Source organism: Tenebrio molitor, chromosome 4 (genome assembly GCF_963966145.1).
Source record: "Tenebrio molitor chromosome 4, icTenMoli1.1, whole genome shotgun sequence".
NCBI lineage: Eukaryota > Metazoa > Arthropoda > Insecta > Coleoptera > Tenebrionidae > Tenebrio > Tenebrio molitor.
This window is the reverse complement of record NC_091049.1, coordinates 3,091,625-3,118,092: the sequence shown is the minus strand read 5'-3', so window position 1 is coordinate 3,118,092 and position 26,468 is coordinate 3,091,625. Positions and strand designations below refer to the sequence as shown.

At 40.9% G+C, this 26,468-nt stretch overlaps 1 protein-coding gene across 4 annotated transcripts in view; it reads left to right on the top strand.

Moving 5' to 3' along the window:
• Window positions 1-26,468, top strand: part of Cngl (Cyclic nucleotide-gated ion channel-like) — a 90,445-nt gene that overhangs the window by 51,157 nt on the left and 12,820 nt on the right. For 2 of the 4 annotated variants that reach the window (XM_069046028.1, XM_069046027.1), the window contains exons 3-4: window positions 21,998-22,176; window positions 26,249-26,368. In XM_069046028.1, coding sequence (XP_068902129.1) covers window positions 21,998-22,176; window positions 26,249-26,368 — 299 coding nt within the window. Of the gene's footprint in view, window positions 1-19,275; window positions 20,287-21,997; window positions 22,177-26,248; window positions 26,369-26,468 lie in introns of those variants that run through there. The other 2 variants (XM_069046029.1, XM_069046030.1) reach the window with 2 other exon arrangements.

Sequence of the window (26,468 nt, the reverse complement as noted above, 5' to 3'; positions counted from 1 at the left end):
CAAGTTGTTTTGAGAAAAAATAATTGGGGTTGAGATGTTAACACTCGTAGGGATGAAAAACCCCGCAACAGTGCTTAGTATTATTGTTGCCCTTTATTTCAATCAAAATCAAACTTTAATCGTTGTTTATGATCTCGTTTGGTCCGGAACGGGGTCCGCACGTGTCGTAAAAGGGTGCGAAATGTTGAACATTTGAGGGTAAGTCGATGCGAACCCCTTCCAATAAATTTTCGTTAAAATCGTGTTCCCTCGACTGTTCCCTTTTGTATTTTATCGTGTAAATCCCACTGTCGGGATCTCATAAACTCCGGTCTTTACCGCGTCCCACGTGTCCCACGACATAAACCGCCCCCACGAATTTTTCACTCACCCCCTCCAGTCGATAATCCCCTGACCGTCGCGGGCCGTTCCCCAGATTGTGTGTATTAAAGGGTTGCGCACTTCTCCCGGCCCGGAGCAATTCCGGATCGCTTAAAACGTTATTTACCTCGGAGATTTGAATTTTACACCGCCTTAACCAGGTACGTCGCCCTTAATCCCTCCGAGCTGACACGATCGCCTGTTTTAATCAAAGACCGGACTCGGGTAATTTTTCCACGGGGTGCAGCGGGGGACGATTTTCGTCGAACGCAAATCGCTGAATCACGGATCCGGGCTCGTTCCGGGACCGTGATTGTTCGCGATTGCTAATTTTCCGAACGACGCCTGCGGAGGAATCATCTGTTTCCTGGAGAGGCGAGCTTCGGGAGACGTTCCGGTAATGAATCGTCGGCCTCCCCCTTTTTCCCATAATCGACAATTTCGGACGGTTCGTGAAAGAGGACGTCGAGCACCCCCGGAGGGCGCGATTGTGGCGAATTTCGTTCGTGCTGGGATCGTGGGGGTGGTTTTATTAGACGTTTACCAGTTCTAATTATTTCGTTGATTGAAGCTCTTTTACTTTCTTCTTTTATCCTTTTCGGTCGACTTTTTGGCAACTCTCGCTGAACAATTTTTTTCTCTTCGACTGGCCTAAACATTATTTTGCTGGAAATGTGTACAAACATTAGACCAATCTTCCTCTCCGGATATCCTTGCTTTGTTGGTTTCCGCACGATTTGTCACTTTATACTCCGGATTTGTCAAGTTTTTTTCCACTCTGATTCCTGTCGTTATTCATTACATCTGAATAAATTATCTCATTTCTTTCTTCACGCTCTTTTCAACACCATTTAACCGAAATAAACCACTGCAAACTCTCACGTAGAAAATTTGCCGCTAATACATTCCCCTCACGAAGCATTTTAAAGAAGTTTAAATTTGTAACCGTTCGAAAAGTGTTTTACGAGTCTCGATATTCTCCAAAGCAAGATTTCGGAGTCCATGATTTGCCCATTTGCAGCCCCCAACATAGATAATTCAGATGTTCACTCGTTCGTCCATTTTTCCCCATTTAATACTGGCTGATGGCCAACATTCAACACCGCTTTTGGCCAATCATTATTTATTTTATCCCAATCGATATCAGTTTGATTTGAATGCTAAAATATATTCAATGGGAGGGTGACATCTGACTCATTATTGACTACAATGTTTGTTTATTGTTGCTTTATTCAGATCCATAAACCATGCGAAATGATTTATTACGCTCTAACAAAAAATAATCCTCATTTAAAATACAACGCTTGTTATGATTTTTTTTTTATTAAAAGAACACTTTCTATTCATGAAAAGTCTACAATATACATGTTTGAAGCAGCAAAAAGAGAATTATTGTATATTCGAGAAGAACTTTTTAAACATTTCTAATTTATTAAAATGGTGCACATGCAAAAAAAAAAGTAAAAAATACGTAGGTATATCAGTGAAAAAAATTAAAAATCGCGGTTAGATTTTACAGTATCGAAACGAATAAGAAAAGCTTTTCAGAACAATAATAATAAACATTTATGTCTTCTTATTTGTAAATATGGTGGATGCGCCGAAAAAATGTTCAAAAGAGATTGAGATGGCAATTCTATTTGCAAAGTGTACAAAACTTAACCATTATATTGAAGGAATGAAAAATTGTAATTTGTAAAAAATGGTGGATGCGCCGAGAAAAATTTACAAAAATATTTTCTGATCCTTCTGGGAAAATTTTCAAAAATATTTCAATGTTTTTTTTTGTTCAGTAAATAGGCTTAAAAAGTCACTATGGAAAAATGCATTTAAAAAAAAATTCTAACTAACTGTAAATCAATGTAGATGTTTGTAAATATGGTGGATGCGCCGGAAGAATTTTAAAAAATGATTGAGATGTCGATTTTATTTGTAAAGCAAATAAAACTTAAAGATGACATCGAAGGAATGAGAAATTGTTATTTGTAGAAATGGTGGATGCGTAGAGAAAAATTCCCAAAACTATTTTCTCACCCTCAGGAAAATTTCCAAAATTATTTCAATGCTTCTTTTATGTAAGAAGTAGGTTTAAAAAGTATCTATGGAAAGATGCATTCTTTTTACCCCTAAAATTAACAGTAAATAAATTTACATCTGATTTGTAAATTATGTATGGTGGATGCGCCGGGCGAATTTTCAAAAAAATATTTAGATGTCAATTTTATTTGCAAACTAAAATTAACTTAAGGATTATATCATGTTTATAGTGAAAGAATTGGAAATCGTTATTTGTAAAATGGTGGATCTGTCGAAAGAGATTTCTAAAAATATTTTTGTATCAGGAAATAATTGAATCAAATATATGGGTATTTCAATTATTTTACGGAGGAAGTGAGATACCAAAACGGCGAAACGCGGAAGGAAAACTGCAAGTTTGCGTTTTTAATATTGAGCTTGACAATGACAGATTTTGAATGAGTGGATGCGCTGGAATTATATCAAAAAGACGGCAAAGATCGTAGGTTGTAGAGGTTGTCTTGAAATAAAGAAGAATGAATGGTGGATGCGCAAAGCGCAGATCTCTGTCTTTATTATTGGTAATAAAGAATAATGGACGAGAATGAATCAAGATAAATAAGATAAAAAAAAATTGCCGAAGTAATTCTAATGAGTTTTTACGATTTGTTTTTTCAACAGTAATTTTGAAATCTATCGTACCTGTCGATATTTTTGTGATCTGGTAAGGTGAATAAGAGAACATGTAAAAAATACTCGAAAATTATCTTTAATAATAATCATGAAAGCTACAAATTCTTTTTATCTCTAAAACTAACAGTAAATAAATTTACATTTGCTTTGTAATATGGTGGATGCGCCGGACGAATTTTCAAAAAACATTTAAATGTCAATTTTATTTGCAAAGTAAATAAAACTTAAAGATAACACCGAAGGCATGAGAAATTATTATTTGTAAAAATGGTGGATGCGTCGAGAAAGATTTCCAAAAATATTTTCTGACTCCCAGGGAGATTTCCAAAATTATTTCAATGCTTCTTTTATGTAAGAAGTAGGTTTAAAAAGTCGCTGCGGAAAGGTGGATGCTTTTTGCTCCTAAACTTAACAGTAAATAAATTTTAGATGTGATTTGGAAATATAGTGGATGCGCCAGACGAATTTTCCAAAAATATTTAGATGTCAATTTTATTTGCAAACTAAAATTAACTTAAAGATTATATCATGATTATATTCAAAGAATTGGAAATTGTTATTTGTAAAAATGGTGGACTTGTCGAAAAAGATTTCTAAAAATATTTTTGCGCCAGGAAATAATAACAGCAAATATCTGGATATCTCAATTATTTCACGGAGGAAGTGAGATACCAAAACAGCGAAAGACAGAAGGAAAACTGTGTTTTTAATATTGAGCTTGACTAGGACAGATTTGGAATGAGTGGATGCGCTGGAATTATATCGAAAAGACGGCAAAAATCGTAGGTTGTAGAGGTTGCGTTTAAATAAAGAAGAATGAATGGTGGATGCGCAAAAGCGCATTGGTAATAGAGAATAATAGACGAGTATGGATCAAGACTAACAAAAAGTTGCCTCATTTTATCTATCGAAAAAGAAAGTAGAAAATGTTTGTTTTGTGTATTGCGCAAAAATTGTGGATGCGCTGATGGATTTTAGAAAGGATAAGTTTTTATCTTCTCATCTGACAAAGAAGAAACTTGTTAATCGTAAAAATCGCAATCAAGTCGGGAAATATTAAAATTATTTGCCAGAGAACTGAAGAAATTAATTACAAGAATCTCTGTTGAATACTCATCACGAAAATTCCCAAATAGATTTTCTCGCGACGAAACAAAAAAATCTCTGGCTGCGACTTTAAATAAATTGTGATTTTGCTAAGTAAAGAATTTAGGACGCTTTATTGGGTTTTATTCTGACGGAGCTGGCAAATGAAAGCTTACATCATCATGACGGAAATTTTGTAGTAAAATATTTGGACATTTGTGCTTTTTATGGAACAGTCTGGATCCGAAATTAGGGTTTTATACATTTTATACGACGAGAAAAACCAGATGTCCCAACTAGTTGTAACAGTTGCCAATTTGTAAATTGTAAAAACAGAACAAGAATTCTCTAGCTCTTCATCGATTCGTCAATTTTTTATTGAAACAATTCCTGTTTCAATTATTGTACAGGGTGTTTTTGAAATGTGTGCAGAAATTTTAACCACGAGCTACTGGCTTCATGTAGAACTCGGAAAAATTATTTAAAAAATTCTATGTCAAAAAATAATATGACATTTATTTTTTGAGCTACAATTTTTGAAGTGAAACTTTTTATGGGAGGGTCTTGAAATTCTGATCAGCAACCTTTTTGTGTGACGAAAAGTGGTGGGGGTAAACACTATTGGGTCGAGTGGAAGCAGTGTCTCTGTCTTTGTCACACTTACGGCATTTATCGATAATGTCCTACGCATTTCGATATTGTTTAGTGTTATCGTTGTTTATAATTTATTTTCTTCATTAAAATATACAATTTTGTTGTGAATATGCTATTTAAAAGTGAATGAATAATCACAATGTTTCCCTGTAATACAAAAGTTTCACTTCTATCGTGCGTCTTTACGACACATTCTGTTTTTTTTTTCATTGCTTTTAGTCTTCTACGTTGTCAAACAACCTTGTAGGTCAAATTTCGGCACATTTTAAAAATACACCCTGTATATCATATTTTATAAAACGTACACCAATGCGGTTTCTTGTTTTAAAGCATATTTCCCTATAGGTTACTTCGTATTGGCGTACATTTTATAAAACCTGATATACAGGGTGTATTTTAAAATGTGCTGAAATTTTACCTACGAGGTTGTAGGACAACGTAGAAAACTAAAACCAATTTAAAAAAAATTGTAGCTCAAAAAATAAATGTTCTACATGAAGCCAGTAGCTCGTGATTAAAATTTCTGCATGCATTTCAAAAACACCCTGTATTTTCCAAAAATACATTTTCTCACACTGCATGTTGACCTTAACGCAACCCTTCACACTTTTTCCATTTGACCCATTAATCTTAAAAATCCGCACCCTTTCCTGGAAACTTTCTGCAACACGTGCACCCTCATATTTTTTTAGCAACCCCATATTTTCAACATTTCGTACATTTCAAAAACTCCAGCGATATTTTCCGTCGAGCTTTAATTCCGAATGTTTGTAAATCGCCTTAACTCGACGTTGAAATCGTGCCAAACGTATCGTCCTTCACTGCAACCGCCCCCGTCTTCTGTTTCGACAATTAATCCTCCGCGTCTTTTGTTATTCGCCGCCCGTGCACTCTCTGATTGCAACGCTTCGCTCGTCCCGTGAACGTTCGATGTGACCGCCCCCAATATATCTTATCGGGCGGGGGCGAAGAAACCGAAGGGTCTGATCGATGGGGCGGCTGGACCCATCCGTTGCAGGGGTGGAATAAAATTAAAAACATTAGCCCGATTGAGTGCGATCAGTTTCGATCGGGGAGAATCTGGGGGGCGTTCGATCGGAAAACGTTTAACTTTCGCCGTATCGATTGTGCGGGGTCGTGAGGTGATGAACTGAAGAAGAGGAAAAAAGTTTCGGAGGCAGGAAAGTGACTTTTAATAGAAGGCATTACGCTAAATACATATTTGAAGAGGCTCGATTAGGGCGGCTGATTAAATATTTGGGAGACACTCCGGGGTAATTAGGTCGGGCGGAATAGTGTTCGGTTGTTGGGAATGCCAAACGTTGTACGCTCGAGTTTAATTGGTTGCGGAAGATTGTTAAATTGGAAGAATGGGAAGGAATTTGATGGGGTGAGGGGAGGGTTGGAAAAATGGGAAGGTATGCGGTTTTAGGTTGTTTAATTAAATAATAAAATCATCTAGAGGGTTTGGCGTGTTCGTTATAAACAGACCGTCCGGCGCATCCACCATATTTACAAAAGACCTGAAAATTTATTTACTGTTAGTTTTAAAAGTAAAAACAATTTGCAGCTTTGATGATTATTATTAAAATGTCTTAAATTCTTCACTTAGCAAAATGACAATTTATTTAAAGTCGCAGACAGAGATTTTTTGTTTCGTTGCGAGAAAATCTATTTGGGAATTTTCGCGATGAGTATTCAACAGACATTCTTATAATCTCCTGCCCACCTTGATTGCCATTTTTACCATTAACAAGTTTCTTCTTTGTCAGATGAGAAGATAAAAACTAATCTCTTTCTAAAATCCATCAACGCATCCATAATTTTTGCGCAATACGCAAATCAAACATTTTCTACATTCTTTTTCGATAGATAAAATGAGGCAAACTTTTTGTTTGTCTTGATTCATACTCGCCTAATATTCTCTATTATCAATAATAAACATAGAGATCTGCGCTTAAGCGCATCCACCATTCATTCTTCTTCATTTCAACGCAACCTCTACAACCTACGATCTTTGCCGTCTTTTTGATACATACAGGGTGGTCCCGATATAACCTGCCAAAAAAATTCTGGGTCATTAGAAGGATCTAACAAGTCCAAAAAACCCCCCTTCGTTAGGTCCAAAATAATGGGGATAAATTAACCCCTATCCACACTCATTCGACGCTGCTGACCACAAAAATACGTACCTACTCAGGAATTAATTGTTGGTGTTTGTAAGGATGACAGTATCTAAGCAACATAGGTACCTGTATCGTTTATGACAAATCTCAAATCTGACAAATTAAATCAAATTAATGACATTTATTGAAAACGCTGTACACTGTGTGCGTTAATTCACCAGCTTATTTAGGTACAAAAGCTGATTTTGTAGACTGAGATGAATGAGTAATAAATAAAGTGGTGTTCCTCAATGTGTAAATAAATGTAGAGGTAGTGTGTGCAAAATTGTGGAAGAACTGTGTAATAAGAGTATCGTCTTAATTGTGGTTAAATAGCCAAAATAATGTATTGAATAAATTTATTTACACTTTACATATTCGTACTTTCAACTCTAACTGAGAATATCTACTAACTAATGAAAGGTAAACTAGACTAGAAACATTATTTTATAATAAATGTTCTGTGTGCCTTCCGTTGGCATTTAAGCACATTTGAGTACGCTGGTACCAATTTTCATAAACAGAATTCAGCATTTCTGGGTTTTTATGAATCTGGTTCACGGCGTCTGTTACGCGTTTCTGGAGTTGGCTTTTTGTATTTATTTCAACTTCGTATACCAAATCTTTCGTGTGGCCCCAAAAATTAAAATCCAGAGGGGTTAAATGGAGGATCGGGGACGCCATCGTATTGGAATCAGTCAGAACCAACCTCACATAAATGCAGATGTAGCTCCACAAAAGTACAACGAGAGGGAAGGACTCCTTCAGGAAAACGCTCGCCGTATGGTAGCCTTGCCGGTCTTGAATTACCACGTGTTTCGCCATAGAGTAAATGCAATCGGCGTATTCTTGTTTCGTGAATTTAATAACTATTTTGAAGGATTCGCATATTTAAAATTAAACTTGACAAATGTCATAGGTGTTGCAGCCAAGTAACCAGAATTACCTTTTTAAAACCGATTAACTCATTAGCGTACAGCAAATTTTGACCAAATTTTCAATTATTTTTATCTCGAAAACGAAAAGACTTTTATTAGAAACTTTTTTTGTGTATGAGTTCTACTCATCGTTACCTATTACTGGATTTCTTCTGGCAGGTTATATCGGGACCACCCTGTATAATCCTAGCGCATCCACTCATTCAAAATCTGTTGTAGTCAAGCTCAATATTAAAAACGCAGTTTTCCTTCTCTCTTTCGCTGTTTTGGTGTCTCACTTCCTCCCTGAAATAATTGAGATATCCAGATTTGCTTTAATTATTTGCTTGCGCAAAAATATTTTTAGAAATCTTTTTCGACAAATCCACCATTTTTACAAATAACAAGTTCCAATTCTTTGAATATAATCATGAAATAATCTTTCAGTTAAATTTAGTGTGCAAATAAAATTAACATCTAAATATTTTTCGAGAATTCGTCCGGCGCATCCACCATATTTCCAAATCACATGTAAATGTATTTACTGTTAATTTTAGGGGTAAAAAGCATCCACCTTTCCGCAGCGACTTTTTAAACCTACTTTTTACATGAAAGAAGCATTGAAATCATTTTGGAAATTTCCCTGGGAGTCAGCAAATATTTTTGGGAATCTTTCTCAACGCATCCACCATTTTTACAAATAGCAATTTCTCATTCCTTCAATGTTATCTTTAAGTTTTACTTACTTTACAAATAAAATTGACATTTAAATATTTTTTAAAAATTCGTCCAGCGCATCCACCATATTACAAAGAAAATGTAAATTTATTTACTGTTAGTTTTAGAGGTAAAAAGAATTTGTAGCTTTCGTGATTATTATTAAAGATAGTTTTCGAGTATTTTCTACATGTTCTCTTACTCACCTTACCAGATCACAAAGATATCGACAGATACGATACATTGCAAAATTACTGTTGAAAAAACAAATCGTAAAAAATTATCAGAATTACTTCGGCAATTTTTTTAAATCTTATTTATCTTGATTCATACTCGTCCATTATTCTTTATTACCAATAATAAAGACAGAGATCTGCGCTTTGCGCATCCACCATTCATTCTTGTTTATTTAAACGCAACCTCTACAACCTACGATCTTTGCCGTCTTTTTGATATAATCCCAGCGCATCCACTCATTCAAAATCTGTCATTGTCAAGCTCAATATTAAAAACGCAAACTTGCAGTTTTCCTTCCGTGTTTCGCTGTTTTGGTATCTCATTTCCTCCGTGAAATAATTGAAATACCCATATATTTGCTTCAATTATTTCCTGATACAAAAATATTTTTAGAAATATTTTTCGACAGATCCACCATTTTTACAAATAACAATTTCCAATTCTTTCAATATAAACATGATATAATCCTTAAGTTAATTTTAGTTTGCAAATAAAATTGACATCTAAATATTTTTTTTTGAAAATTCGCCCGGCGCATCCACCATACATAATTTACAAATCACATATAAATTTATTTACTGTTAGTTTTAGGGGTAAAAAGAATGCATCTTTCCATAGAGACTTTTAAACCTACTTCTTACATAAAAGAAGCATTGAAATAATTTAGGAAATTTTCCCTGGGTCAGAAAATATTTTTGGGAATTTTTCTCGACGCATCCACCATTTCTACAAATAACAATTTCTCATTCCTTCGATGTAATATTTAAGTTTTATTTGCTTTGCAAATAAAATTGACATTTCAATCATTTTTAAAAATTCTTCCGGCGCATCCACCATATTTACAAACAACATCTACATTGATTTACTGTTAGTTTGAGAGTTAAAAAAAATGGATCTTTCCATAGTGACTCTTTAAACCTACTTCCTGAACAAAAAACATTGAAATATGTATTTTTGAGAATTTTCGCGCATCCACCATTTTTTTTACAAATGACAATTTGTCATTTTTTCAATTCCCTTGCAATCCTCTTATTAACTAACCAAGACACTGATGTATTTCTTTATGTTATGCTCCAGCGCATCCACCATTTTGACAACTGATATTTTTATAACCGCTGTTAGGCATAAAATCCTACGAATCTCTTTTTTAATTTGTCTGCAATAAAATCATCCAAACTAATCAGATCAGAAAGCCATTTCAACATTTCTTCTCCTTCCTGGCGCATCCACAGCTTTCGATTTTGAAATATCTCTTCTTCTGATCAAAATTAAAGACGGCAACTTTCGTATCCTCCACCCTAATTTCTATCCTCCACCTCTGTCCCTAACCGGCCCATCCTCTCCCGTAACCATCCCAAATTCCCTCTTCAGTCACATCCTGTTTAAAGTCGACGATCCGGATCATCCGGAGCGCCGACATTACCGTCCGGATTCACGGCTCGTCTGGTCCCGTTCGTGGGCCTTCCCTGCACCCTCGTCAAATTACGTCCCAGCCGAGAGATTCCGACAGGGGAATGATTCACTGCCCCTCGCGCAAAAATGTACCGCACGTCCGACGCAATACTAACCGTGCTGCACCCCCCTTAATTACACCACCGACAATGGCGGAAGCGCGATCCGGAAGTGCCTCCGCACACATTCCGCCGCCCGATCGGCATGCACGGCGTGTCCGGGGGTGATGCTGTGCTGGTGATGGTAATCTAATGACGTGGAAAATTTCCCGGGGCGCCCTCCGAGGCGACGTCTTCCAATTACCTGGGTCGTGTACGGGCGCCACGGATTAATTGCTCGCCCTCTGGCGGGATTGTTATTCGCTAAACGTGCGACCGCTTCAATGGAACAAAGAGATTATGCGGTCGGTGCTACGACGTGGCATTGTGAGAAATCGGATATCTTCCTGACCAGAGGCAATGAGGATTGTACCGAATTACGCGTTGTCTATTTAGATCAAATGCGATTAGAGCTGTCCTCAAAAGACAACAATCAAGTGATATCTCACACGTTTTGGAGGCTGTTACTTGTGATTATCTCTGACTGAAGCTGTTTCTTACTTCTCTCTTGTGTTTTATCTTTCTCGCCAGACAACAAAGATATCGACCAGTTTTCATTCTCATGTATCTCTTGCCAAACCAACTTCACAAGTAAAAAAAGCGGCGGGCTGCTGAGGCTTTCCTCGCCGTTTCACCCACGATAACTCGAAGATTCTGGATGGGTGCGGATGGAAGGTGGTAGAGGTGTACTGATGGGTGAGTACTGACCCAGTATTCTCCTTATCTTTGATATGAGACGTATACTCATATCAAGATGTGGTGGTGTGGAAAAATCCCAGAAAAACACCTCAGGCTGCAGTGGGATTTGAACCCGGTACCTCCCGAATGCAAGGCGGCGCGCTTAGCGCTTGGCCACAGCGCTCGGTACTTAACAAATAATATTGCAGCCAAATAGCGTGTTCTACGAAACAAAATATTTTCACAATTGCTTTCTTTCTTCTTTTTTGCTTTCTTCCCCTTCGACTTTATGTTTAACAAAAATTTCACTTTCGTATTTCGTTCCCATTTTACCTGTTAAGGAAAAAATTGTGAACGCAGACATCAGACCCTTGTTTCAATTTCCCCTTTATCAACTACCCTGCACGATTTATAGCACTAGCACTTCTTGCTCGACGAAATTTTCCGCTCTCTCTGTCTCTTCTCCTTAAAACAACCCTCCCCGATCAAAAAACAAAGACAATTCGATACCAAATTAAACAGTTCGCTTTAATTAATTAGTTAAACGAGTCGATATGTGCCGCACGACTGAAACCACCCCCGAACCCTCCCTCGTTGGTCCTTTTCCAACCAAATCTGTTTCAAATTCGGTCGTGAGATTACCTGACACACATTTCCGTGCTGAAAACGAAATTTATGTCCCTCGAGCTAGTTACACCCCCGAATTGATGTCTCCGCGAAAACAACCCCCAACAACAAACTCGACTTTTAATCATCGAGCACGCTCCGACAGTCGTGCTTACGTGCGATCAAAATCAAAAGAGAAATCCTTTCTACCAGATTAGCCACCCCCGGAACCGATAAAATCTTGCAAGACCGATGACCCAGGCGTGGTCATTCCATTCACCGGAATCTCGACTTTCATCCGGTTGTTTGATGTCTAAGGGGGTTTTCTGGCGGCGGCGTACGTGGAGAAATGAAAGAAACGCCGCACGCGGCGGCGTGGATCATTTGCCGTCTCGTCATGACGAATAGTTGAACGTCGTAGCACCCCCCAGAGCTTTCCTTGCATCTCGTTTGGCGCTTGTTAATCGACTAATTTCTCACCTGCACCACGCCGCCCCCGACACCGCACGCGGTTTTGATCAGCCGAAACGACGGTCTATCTGCATCAATACAAAATAGCGATAACCAATCAGTTTTGAAGGTTTCTCTGATGAAATATCGCTGCGACAAATTTCTTTGGAGATTTTTTTTAAGAAACGTATTTTTCTTTAAAGACGTGGTGATCGATTGTTAAAAACAATCACAAACAACACGCCGAAGCCACCATTTATCACCGCCTTCTGCAGCACCGGTTCCATCAAAACATAAGAAATAGCAACACCTGTGCTTTTCCTAATAAGATTTTGACTGCAAAGATCTATCTCTAATGCAAGCTGTTTAAATCTAACCTCACTTTTTGCGTTTCTACTCTGAAGACTGACGAGTGGTGCGTTCACAATCGACTCTCAACTTAATTGAAGGCAAGATTGAAGGAGAACGTGCTGCAGAGGAAGATGAAGGACATCCTGGATGAAACCAGAGTGGGCTGAACAAGGAAAGACTTATACACACAGCTAAAGACAGACGAAGATATGCTGTATTGTGAACCAACCACAATCACTGAGATGGCACCATCGGTGACAACTTTTTGATGATGATGACACTCCCAGAAGGGTACCAGGCGTGATAGACCATATTAAAAATGCACCAGCCTCCGTCAGGAGGGATCGCCTCCGCCGGGGTCGCGTCCTGGTGCACCTTTCTCACCGGAGGAGAGCCGAGACGTGGCAGAGCCGTCGAGCCGATGAATGTCTCCATGACAACGGCCGGGCTCTCCATTCACTGGCGCCTGGTCTACGTAATATTCCTGCCGATACACCGTCGAAGAGGTGACCGCGACATCGTCGACCTCCCCCCAGGTCAGGGGCGCTCCAGCCGCCCCCGCCAACAACCCCCACGATAAATCCCGGTGTTGGCCAAGACTTTGCACTTCACCTCCACCGCCTGGGTATCAGTTGCCTCCTCTCGAGACTTACAGTTCCCCCCTCAGGAAAATCGATAGGTCCTGAATCGCACGCGGGATTGATACGGGATCGAGACGGCTTACGCAAAGATAAATCTCGAAACGTCAGAAAAAATACATAATTGAGATTAATGGGTGGAGCGATCCAGGTCCTGACCCTCCGTCGTAATCCTTCCATTTGCCGCAACGCGCTCATTAAATCTCCATATGTGCGCCCCACCGGTTTCGATTTATAATTGGAAAATGGAAATCGCGCCTGTTCAACACCTTCAGGCCCGGACCCGGATTTGAACGCGCCGAAATTAAGGTTTTTCCGGAAAATATCAACGGTATGCCGGAGCGACGCAGCTGGCAAAATTGTCCGAAAGGGTTGGAAGGGGCAGGCGCAATTAATGCAATCACCACCGCCGAGATTATCTTCGCAGTCGTAAAGCAACAAAACCATTGACAAATTTGGGTTAATCAAACAACGCCGAGAGGGTCGCTTTGACGATGATTCAAATACGAGAAACATTTTTGCAGACTTAAACGTTGCGCCCTCGAGGGTGGTTCGGCCGAGGGGAGGAGGCGTCTGGAGTGCATCCTGACCTGCACAAGCAATCAATACACAAACTGAGAAACAGTTCTAGATTCAGAAATAAAAAAATTACTATTGGAACTTCAAGACACCAAAAATGTCGCAGCAAGATACAGACTGTCTATAAAAGAATGTAAGATCGCAGATAGATTTGCCACCTCGTTTAAATTCATGAAATACTAATTGCAAACTGTCAAATATTCACAAGCTGTCAACACAAAGTCAACTTAACCTCATTTTCGCTTTCTCGAAGTCCTGCTTTGTGCAGGACTTACATTTACATCCATACAAAGTAACAACTGTACAAGAGCTCCTTCCTGATGATCCTGAAAGCCCCTAAAATTATTGTAACTGGTTTCAGAATAATCTCAATAATGACAAATTGTTACTCTTGGGTTTCTTCTCAGATGAAGCGTGGTTTTAGAATATGTAAATTCACAAAATATTCGCTTTTGGAATTCTGAAAATCCTCTTGTGTTCGTTGAAGCCAATGAAAGTTGACGTATGGATTGTAGTTTCGCGCAGAAGACCTATTAGTCCTGTATTTTTCTCTCAAACTACTAATGCTGAGAGATACAGGGAATTAATTTTGGATGAATTCATTAACCAGTTAGATGACGAAGAGCTTCAACACGGTTATTTTCAGCAAGATGGTGCGACACCTCATACAACTCGTGCAAATCTCCAGTATTTGAGTGACTTTTTCGGTGATCGTATCATAAGTAGAGGTACAAATACGGTATGGCCTCCGCGTTCGCCGGACTTAACTCCCTTAGATTTTTCTGTGTTCGGCTACTTGAAAAACGAAGTGTATAAACCACAAATGAATAATTTAAATGAATTAATAGAAGAGATTACCATCTGTTGTCGTAATATCAATGATCAGATGTTACAAAATAAATATTTTTGAAAATAAGAAAGTGAGAATGAGAAGATGTTCAGAGCAAAATGGAGGACACTTCGAGCCATTTCTTTAATTTTCATTGTTACTTTTTTAACTAAGTCACTGATATTATTTATCTTCTTCTTAAGTGTACAATAAATACGTAATTTGTTGAGAGTGTTGAGACCTATCAATAACGCATTTCATTATTTTTATTTTATTTTTTATTTCATTTTCTTTGTAAAGCATCAATTTTGTCAAGCTAGGCAACCAGTAAAACCAATTGTTCTGAGGGTTGCATATCGTAGATAATACTTTCTGTTGAAAGAGTCGGCAAACTTTCAACGCCTACTAGGATCCCACTTTCATTTATAAACAGTGTATATTTGTATATCATTTATTTTTTATATCACTTCTTTGTTGTCATTTGACACCGAAATCATTTTTAAATAAACAAAATGGATTACATATATTTACTTTAATTATTATTTATTACAAAAATTTTCCTGGATAGCGACTTACGTTAAACAGAACAAAAAATATAATTTTGAATTAACATTTTGAAACATTTAACGCTTTCATTCTTAATGAGGAAAAAAACTTTCCCGTCTTGTGCAATTTACATAATTACAATTTTATACCCTGACGCGCCGTAAGACTTTTTATTCTCTTGCAAGAATAATTTCCGTGAAAATTGTACCCTCGACTAAAAATCTTTTTCAGCTCGTTTGTCTGCCATGACTTCGTCTCGTTTGTTTTTTTTTTTCGAAACTTATAGTATATTATTTGACGACTTAATAAGACCTATCATAATCCACGAGGGTGAAAGTTAAAAAACGAGCTGCAGGCGAGTTTTTTAATCACCAGAGTGAATTATAGGCATTATTCGCGAGTTAAATACGACGTTTTATCTACGACCTACGACTTTTTTCATAAAACACTAAGCTTACAAAATTTTTAAGATCTGTGACTTATGATAAATCACAAGTGACTTATAATAAGTCACGGGTGTAATTTAGGACTAGTATGATGTATCTATAGTTACGTAAATAATAAACGTATAAGATCTGTGACTTATATTATAATAAGTCACTTATATTATAATAAGTCACGGGTGTAATTTATGAATAGCATAATGTATCTATAGTTACGTAAATAATAAACTTATTATGAAATGGTCATAGATAAAATTATTCATTCTGTACTAAGCAGCTCATAATCGTCTCACCGAGTGAATTCAGTCGTGTTCGAGCGCGCGTCATTCTGTTGAAACATTTCCCACACAGTTCCTTTCCTGGAACTCATTTCCCGACACATCTCCAGTTTTCTTTTTTTTTAAATCGTGACATTTCTCCCACGCCTATTTTCCGCCGTCCTAAAGATAAGCACAACGTCCAACATCTTAAAAGCAACGTAAATAAAACGTATTTTTTTACGAGATTTACGACACAATTCGCTTTCAATAAAGATACATTTCTGAACCTTCAAACGGGATTTCCCTTTATCACGTTGATATTTTCCAGAATCAATTTCCGCGAGAAAACAACTCCAACCCCCACCCTTTCGCTAAAGCACCGGTGCTGCTCTCCCATCGAAAAATATTTAACGACAAACGTAAACAAACACCCCATCTGAATTTTATCGCCGCTCAACCGCACAATCCCACCCTTAAAAATCACGACTCTCAATCCCATTAGGGGTAGTTTCACAACAGATCAACCGGATTATGAAGAGAGAACGTTCGCACTTTCCGGATTACAATTGTTTTGAAGGTGTCGCCTGGGAAAAAAATCGGAGTGAAACGCACCCCCGCTGAGACAGTCCCACACGTTTTACCCCGAACTGACTTCGATAAAAAAAAAAGATAAAACACATTAATCTCGCACGCTTGGTGTTGAAACTCTCATCCGACGCGATAAATTGCTGTAAGGCCTTAATTGCGCAAATCGCACCCTCCCGTAAATCTCGTCGTATTGTTTCCGTCGAGAGACGAAAATTGGGTTGCATCAGATTATTGAAAAAGTAATCACGAGGATTTCGCCGAGTTTCATGTCATCCCAAGGATTTTATCAACTTTTGTTTTAGGTCATCCCCTAGAACAAACAACGCGGGGCGCACGAATTCCCACAGGACGGACCGTCCTCCCTGTTCTTTTCTTTCCCGCCCTCGTTATTGCATTAGGTGAAACTAAGTCGACGTTTTGTGTGGCATCTGTCAACACCGAACCCGACGTTATAATTTCGAAACCGCCCCCACTGCAGTGGCGCAGCCGACGGAAAAATTCGAAAAGACATATGGGTGCGTTTTCGATGCGAGAACTGTTCCGCGAAAAGCTTCACTCCTGTCTACGCCACTGCCCCCTCGAGCTTTCCGTTTCATCTAGTCGAGTGCAAGATGGCGACTTCACCCGCCGCCCCCAGCCCCCAACGTGCGGTTCCACCGTAACGAAACAGCACACTTTACACTTTTATTCCGTCGTTAGGTGGAATTGTTTTAATGATATTAAAAATAAAGCTCGGAAAAGCTCGGCGCGGACGGCTTTCGAAACAAATTTAACGAGTCTAACGGAATTTTCCTCTTAACTTATTTAATAACGGAGCTTTAAAAGCACTTTCTCCTGCGACACCCGGTTACATTGTTTGTGTTATTATTTTTTTGTTTGTTGACCCACCCCCTTTCGCACCGAGTTAATTCGATTCGATGAAAACGTAATTACGGGGGATGACCGATGTGGGCTTTTTTTAGAGCGCCCCCCCTCGCGGAAAACGCTGACCTATTTTCCGAACAAAAGGGAGGACCAGATGGGGGGTACGAAACAGGATCGATGCGATATTTGGTATTCAAATTGTGGATATTCTACGGGATCGGGGGAAAAACTCGGACGGTTATTATTTAAGCGGGACCGCCGTCACCGACGCCGCAAAGATGATGATGGTATCGGACGGGGGCGGCGCCCCCAACGAAATGGCAAAAAACGAAACAAATCGACCCTGCCGGGGGCAAAAAATTCATAAAAGCGTCCACGGGATTGTGGTTAATTAATCAGGGGGGAGTTCCTCGCTATAGCGCTTTTAACTGACTCGTACGGTTGGCACAGAAACAGTAGTAATAATAATAATAATATCTGGGTGACGTTTAGAAACTGTCACTTTTAATTGTCTGAGATTCTTTCATCTCGTTCGAGGCCAAGATCGGCGGCGGCGGCGGTGGCGGCGGGCCCGTCCCAACTTATTTACCAACGAGAAATGTTCCTTGTGCGACACGCTCCATGTCACCTTTCATTTCCACTTCAATTAATATCGTGGATGTGAAGGGGGCGGCCATCAATCCCGCCCGGTTGAGACGACGATTCTTATTAAAACGTTCACGACCGGTCCGACCCGCCGCCTCCGGGGGCTCCATGAAGGATTTTTTTCTGAACGAACCCTAGGGGCGGCTCTAATCTCTGGGAAATTTCAACCGTGCCTGTCCCACGAGAGGCGCTTCCGACGAAATTCTCCGAGACGTTTCGCGACAACCGAGGTGTCTCGGGGAAAGTTACTTGATTAAAATTTTAATTAATGAAGAGACAATAAAATGGCGGGGCGGCGGACCGAGGTCGTGGTGAATTCAAGGTGACGTGCGCTTCGATCCGGCGAAAATAGAAGCCGGTGGTGTTTCCGGAGCAAGCGATGAATTTTTCAGCGCGGGGGGAGGAAAGAGTTTCATGGGGTTCGTGGGGTTCATGGGGTTCATCGTACTACACCTAATTCGCATTCCCCATCGTACCAGTCCTTTTTGTTCTGATTTAGTTAATGTTAATATTGTGTGGTTATCCCTGCCATCTTGTTTCGTTTGCATTTGTCATAATTTTTTTTAGCGTGGTGACGGGGTAGGTCACGGAAAACCGGTCGACTACAATTAAACCAGCGACCCATTTAATAAGGGGTCGCTTGCAGACCGTCAGAAGGGGTTGCGAATCGATCACGTGGACTAGCTAATTCGATCGGTAATGTTTTCGCGTCCTGCGATCGGATTCCGTCAGTCTGCGTTCGCACCTGAGCGCGAAAACACCCCCGCCGCGCTCGATATGCACCACCGGGCGGCGGCGTCGCTTCCGTTCGTTCGTTGCGCGCCGCTCTCGCCCTCGTACGTATCGCGTATCGCTCGCAACCGAAAATAATGATCACCAACATGCTCGGATTTCGTCTCAAGGTAGTAGCCACCCCCGGCCCCACGAAATCTTCGCTGTGTCCCTGGCACGTCCCGAACAACAACCCCCAGCACCGCCCGCTCTCGATTTCGATGAATCGATACCCCCAACTATTGAAACTTTTATAAGGTTAAAGCCGTCGAGCTGACGTCACATCGGGATAAGGATAACCCACCCCTAATGAGACATTTAACGGACGAGGGGGTCGATTCGATCTCGATTGGGGTAGTCCGACCGCTTCGATCCCGCGCGTGGATTTTTTTTATCGATCCGGACCACCCCTCACGACGTTCTGCAGTGGCACTTTTGTCGAGGGTTTACGGTGATGGTGTCGAGGGTGGGCCCAGCAAATAAGGGAGCTGATGAAGATGGCCTCGCAAAGTGGATAAAAATATGCCGAACAAAACGACAAGGGGATGAACAGATTTCAGACGGCGATGAGCTCCACAAAAATTGTTTTCTGTAATAATAATAAATACAAAAAAAAAAACAATAGACAGTTAAATCCGAACAGAAAAAAATTATGAAATAAACAAGAGCAATATTTTATATTCGCAAGAATTTACCAGATTTTTCGCGAAAATGTCAAAGAAACGTCAACGATGTGCTCTTGTTAACCTAGACAACAACTTTTCGATTTCGGCTGTTATTGTGAGCAAACCGGCAGGGTTAATGTTTTGCAAAAACAAAAGTCAGTTAAATCCGAACAAGGGAGAACCAGCCGCGTTAGATTCTTGGAGCGTTTAAGGGTTGAAATGAAGACGAAAAAGAGATTTACATCTCGAAAGCAAAATCCCTTAACCTCATCACTGGCGCACCCTTTCCGTCGAGAGCCGGCAAAAAAGACACTCCGGTAAACAGACACGAAATTAACTTTAACAGGGATGAAATAAAAAGACTCCCCCGACATTCCATTTAGTTCGTCGACTACCCATCAACATCGATCCCCATCGGACCGCTTGCATCGCGTCCGAACCCCCAAGGACGATACAGTCCGGGGGGGGGCGCACCACCTCGATAATTATTTTAGGGGTTGATCTCTTCGGCATCGGCTTACACTTCCAGGGAATTTATTATTACCTAACGGACAATTCGAGTCGCCATTAATATGTAAATGGACCGGTTGATTTACGACCTCATTTCCATTTCAACCCCCGCTGGAAGGTCTCTTTTTTTCGCCGAATAAATTCGCATTAAAAGCCACAATTCGGGCGATCTCTTTCCGGGGTACAAACGACCGCCATTAAATTTAATAAGGCCACCCTTCAAAAAATTTCCAAAACGATTAAAAACGTAACGAAACTAATTTGAAGGCGCGCTCGATGCAAATCAATCCACCCTGAATTATACAACAGTACGGTACAAGAATTGAGTTCTTGGGGGATGATCGATCACCCTCACTAATTCATATCCCATCGATTGGTGCAATTATTGAAAAGGTGCAGTCTCGGAAGTGCCTCTTACTGGAGCTCCACGCTATGGCTTCTCCCAAAGTCACGTTCGCCCAACCCCTGGTGAGTGGTGAGTTTCCCCCTCACGCACAATTTTATATATTTTTTTTTGCGGGAACGCGTTTCGTGTACGGCTCATAAATCTCATCGGCCGACCAAAACGGATCAGACGCAAATTGACGGCGCACTTTATAAATCACCATTCCGGAAAGGGATGATGCGGAAGCCGGGATATCGCGATCTCGATGTTGTTATGGGGGATGTAAGTCGGCCCCTTTGACACGCGATGCTGGACGATAACACGCGGAAAAATCGACTTTCGACGAGACGTCGCGAGCGGTTGGGAAAACGGGGGATGCGACCCCTAATTAATTGTGCTCCACGAATCGACCGGAGAACTCACGTAGCGACCTCGAGGAGTGTTCCTTGAGTTTAGTTTTGCTGCTTAAGCTCTTAATAAGCTTCCGGATTAACGGGGAGCTTTATTAGCCGGAGTTATGCGGGGAATCCAAAAGTGCTTAAAAAGAGATTTTCTTTGAGGGCAATTTAAGTGGTTCGCGATTCGTCGAACTGTCAGGTTGATGCAATCTTCTACCTTGACACTGTCACTATTTAACGACTTAACTATAACTAATCCAAAAAGAACACTGTGGCCAAGCGCTTGACGCGCCGATTTGCAACGGAGAGGTACCGAGTTCGAATCCCAGGCCCGCGCCTGACCTGAGGCAGGTTTTTTTCAAGGGTTTTTCCACGCCGCCACATCTTGATATGAAGATAAGGCGAATGCTGGGACCGTTCTCACCCCTCAGGACACCCTACCACCTTCCTTCTGCGCCTACCTCATCGGACCCATCCCAAATCTTCCCGTCAAAGCTTCGCAGCCCCCCGCCCTCCATCCCTTGCACTTTTAGCTTTTTTACAAATCCAAGGTCATTTATTCAAGTTTGTTTTTTTATAAAACATTTTTGTGACAAGCATTCTATATACTTATTACTTAAATATTAACACGAAACGTCAAAACGCTACACATATGACAAGCCGTGTGAATTTTTTACGAACTCAATTTCCAAGGGTTTATTGCGAGCTGTTCCGGTTAACGTCATAAATTTATGATTATTAACCGACAGCTTTTTATTGACGTTGTTTATACAATGCATTTTATATGAAACCGAAAATAAACACTTCCCCGCGAAAACTGCCTGTTTTATTTCATTGCAAGTTATTTACGACACCTCCTACATTGAAAACGACACCAACCCCTGGCACGAACCATAAACAACCCCGAAACCAATCGCCACCCCTGTTTGACACCCAAAACCTAGCCGCAACGCTTCAGTTGTTCCCGTCACCGCTAACCGTCACGTGACGCAGATCGTGCGGTCTAATCACCGACGACAAAAATTCCGCTCGCTGATTGATTCGAGTGAGCCCTCGAAACACGTATTTACGCGACAATAACACTTAACAGTTGCCGAAACACGTGTTATTCGGTCGTAAAACCCACATAACACCCGACTGTTATGACTCGACGCAAATAAACATCGCTATTTACGCGGCGTAACCTAATTGATGGCGCAGCAGGACGTCGATCGATTCGCACACCGGAAACAAATGACCCGGAGATAAGTTAATTCCGATAGGGGGCGCTCCGGTGGCGCCGTCTTGTCTTCCAACTCATCCGGTAAATCACCCGCGCCACACCAACAACTCCCAAACGAAATCTTCACCTTGTTCACGTGATGCTCATGCTGACGATTGGTTTTTCGTTTTGCAGATTGACCCGCCGAGCGGCGGAAACATTCGCAATGCCGGCAATAACAGATTGATGGCGGACGATGGCAGCTCAGATGACGCAAACACACCATTACAGTCGCCCAGATCGCAAAATACCAGTCGCGAAGAAGACGACAGCTCCAACGCCAACGAATCAGACTGCAAGAGTCCGAGTCAAAGGTAAAAATCACAATATGGAGGTTCACCCTGTATACTTCGCTCCCGACACGCGACCCGGTGACCAAAAAAAATTACGTAGACAAATAGCAGTAGATAGAACGGGTTAAAACCGACAATCCAAAAACTCTTGTGACATAATGCAGCGCCACCCTGTATATAACAAACCTGGCGCACAAACGTGAAAATCAAAATTCTGAATCTAGACTACCTAGATCTTTTGTGGCAGTTTTAGTGGACACCGTGTATATTTCTACAAGTCTTGTTGACGCGTGGTTCACCCTGTATACTTCGCAAAAAATTACGTAGACAAATAGCAGTAGATGGAAAGGGTTAAAAACGACAATCCAAAAACTCTTGTGACATAATGCAGCGCCACCCTGTATATAACAAACCTGGCGCACAAACGTGAAAATCAAAATTCTGAATCTAGACTACCTAGATCTTTTGTGGTAGTTTTAGTGGGCACCGTGTATATTTCTACAAGTATTGTTGACGCGTGGTTCACCCTGTATACTTCGCTTCCGGCACGCGACCCGGTGACCAAAGAAAATTACGTAGACAAATAGCAGTAGATGGAAAGGGTGAAAAACGACAATCCAAAAACTCTTGACATGATGCAGCGCCACCCTGTATATAACAAACCTGGCGCACAAACGTGAAAATCAAAATTCTAAATCTAGACTACCTAGATCTTTTGTGGTAGTTTTAGTGGGCACCGTGTATATTTCTACAAGTCTTGTTCACGCGTGGTTCACCCTGTATACTTCGCTTCCGGCACGCGACCAGGTGACCAAAAAAAAAATTACGTAGACAAATAGCAGTAGATGAAAGGGGTTAAAAACGACAATCCAAAAACTCTTGTGACATAATGCAGCGCCACCCTGTATATAACAAACCTGGCGCACAAACGTGAAAATCAAAATTCTGAATCTAGACTACCTAGATCTTTTGTGGTAGTTTTAGTGGGCACCGTGTATATTTCTACAAGTATTGTTGACGCGTGGTTCACCCTGTATACTTCGGCATGCGACCCGGTGACCAAATAAAAATGACGTAGTAGTGGTAGTCGAGAAGTGTTCAAAACGACAATCCAAAAACTCTCGACTTGTAACATAATGCTGCGCCACCCTGTATGTAACAAACCTGTCGCACAATAAACGTAAAAATCAAAATTCTGATTCGAGTGAGTACATAGAAATTAGATCTTCTGTGGTAGTTTTAGTGGCCACCGTGTATATTTCTGCACGTGTTGTTGACGCGTCGGTGCTTCACCAGCCCCTCAGAGTTCAAAGAAAATTTTCAAACAATTGAAAGAGAGTGTCGTTCATACGAGACAACAACCCTTTAACTACCCTCTCAGCAAACGAGGCATCCCCGAGGACCTCCAAAGACAAAATTTAATCCCCGCAGAATCGAGAGATTTTTAAGAGCGGCCATAAAAAACGCCGCCACTTGGGGGTGGGTCAATTATAATCTCTCGACGGGACCGTCCCGAGTGCGCTTACACCACACCTTTCACCAGTTTATTGCGAAATTCCATTTATCGTCGCATATTATTTATTGACGGGGTGTTCGTCGACGAGTAAAACTACCCCTCGACGATATTTAAAACGCCCGGAGTCCACCGGAAACCGAGCTCGATGACGCCGATCCGGACTAAGAGTGGAGACGCTCTCGGTAATCGAATCGTTAATTTCGGAGGGTTTTTCGTGAAACAGGCAGGGTAGATCGACACGTCACATTTTTACATAGGTTTCGGGGGTCGTAAATTTCGCAGTTTATGTCCCGTGAGGGGGACAATAAATTAAAAATGCAGACTCAGCCTCGGGAAAAGTTTCATTTTCGCAACGACAGTTTAGTCTAGTGTCTCGGATTAACAACGGTGTTTTTGTCGTCTTGTTTTCCGCGAAAGAAAATTTGCGAACTGCGTCTGGTGTATTATGCAGGATTGCACTCGGTGCATCCCGCATTTGTCCATGTTTCCACTAGTAATGCATTTTTAATTTGCATTTGATATGCAAAAGAGCGAAGTCACTTGTTACAATTACTTCTCTGATAAAATATTCCTCACAATATCTATAGCTGGTGCAGCGAACCAGCGGAGTAGTCACGAGGTGTTCACGTGATAGATCGTAGCGACGTCATGAAAAGGCTGATTTACACTGTTAAATCTTACTATTTTAAGGAAGGATAAAAATTTTAGCTGTGTGCATTGAGCTCCACCATACTTCTTAGCGCGCACCCTTTATGCAATAGGAAACCATCCCCCGAAAATCACGTAAAGATCACTAAATAACTAAATATTTTTAAAAAGAGAATGCAAATTAGGGATAATAACAAAGGTATGACAATAAAAATTTGTTTTTGGGGTTTCATCGGGTATAGCAAGTTAAGGGTGGCTTCGTAAATGTGCAATTTCCGCCGCAATAAAACATCCACCAAAGCAAAAGGGTAAAAAATGCCCAAGTCGTCAATATGAGATAACCACTCGGCCACAATAAAACCTCCCCCATCTGGCCCATATTTTCCCTGGTCCGACGTTAACCCCCGAATTTTCACAAGACATGAGCGATGGTCCGGATCGCGCAACGACCGACCCGAATAAGAAAATAAATCGCAGAGAGTAAATGCTGCACTTCCACCACACTTGTCCCTGATACCCCTAACAAATGGCGACCATTCCTTATCGCGATAGCGCTTCGTCTCACCAACCCCGGAAAATGCGACCGTCTGGACGGTAAAAAAAGAGTAACTCGAGTAAAAAATAAATCCGTGCCAGTCGATCCCACCTCTGATCGTGGCTGTCACCGTTTCCCCTTTGATTGTGCCCAATTCCCTTTGATCCCTTTGTGGGAATCCACCCCCGACAGTCGATCACCGCCTGACTGGATGCCGCGACAACGTAAACAAAACGGCGAGGGCGGCGAAACTTCCGTTTCGGCGGGGGTGGCATTATGAAAATTTCTTTCGGTGGAGGCCGCGGCGAGGTGAGCGATTGCCGTCGTAAATCCTCCGGGCGAGTTTCATTTAGGACGTCCCGCGAGGCAAGTATGTGGTAATTCGGTGGGAAAATCGATAAGTACTGGAAAATATTATCCACCTTCAACGTAATTATCTCCGAGGCGCAGGCCGCCGCCTCTCCAGAAGAGATAAATGTCCTGCCAGGTCGGGTTGGCGGCGCAGGGAGGAACTCACCGGCAACTTCGCGTCGGGGACGGAGAATTTCAAAAAATTAATTAAGCCCGGCTCCGGATCGCCATCTCTTCCGGACGGACCGCTCCGATCGGGTCTCCGGATCTTTCAAATTTCATCCGTCACATGACAGATCCAATCTAACTTTATTTTACACTTTATTACCCACGACGATAACAATCGCGACAGGATTTTCTCCGAATAGAACTTGTTTAAAATAAAATTCTCAATAAAAAAACATGGGGGACGACAACTCACTGACAATTCGAGAGGCAAATGTTTCTTTTTTGCAAGAAAATCATCGACGCGACGTTTGCTTGAAGAGCGACAAGGTCACTTGTGTCAGTCAAAATACGTCCACGGGATGTTGTCACGGCGTTGAAGGAACGGGGAAAAGTAGTCCAAAAGCGGATGCTTAGTTTAAAAACGCACGTAAAATATGACCAATTGAAAATTCGCCGGTTTAGTTTGGATTTAACGTAACCAAATTAAATTGCAGAATATTTAAATAGCGATAAAATCAATTACGTCATTTCATACGTCAAAATTAAAATATGTTCAGCAGATATTGTCACAATGTTAAAGAAATATCACGTTTCAAAAAAAAGTTGAAGAATGCATGTGTTGCAGTCGCAAAAAAACTAAAAATATTTTCGATTTTAAAACGGTTCCTATATGACAGGCAAGAAATTCTTCAAAATATTTTTGTGTCGTTTTTCGCACCGAAAGAAAAAGTAGATCAAAAAATCTTGTCCGACGAAAGATTGTCATGTTCTGATTGTTCTGGAACGGAATCGATGTACCCCTTGCACTGTATCACGCGCCCCCTCGCACCGTGAATGTGACCATTAGAAACTAGAGTAGACGATGATGTTTGCAGAAGCACGAAGGACAAAGACGACCATCACCGAGAGAATGAGGGCGGAAAAGTGGCGTCCCAGAGCTGGAAGAACCTCAAAGCCGTTATGGCGTACTACCACTCGCTGCGCAAAATCAAGAGGTTCATTCCTAACACTGTGCAATTTTGTAATTCTTTCCTACAGTTGATTCTATTCGATGTTTGGTGGTCTCATCTCCCTTGCAGACTCTGTAGGAGCTGT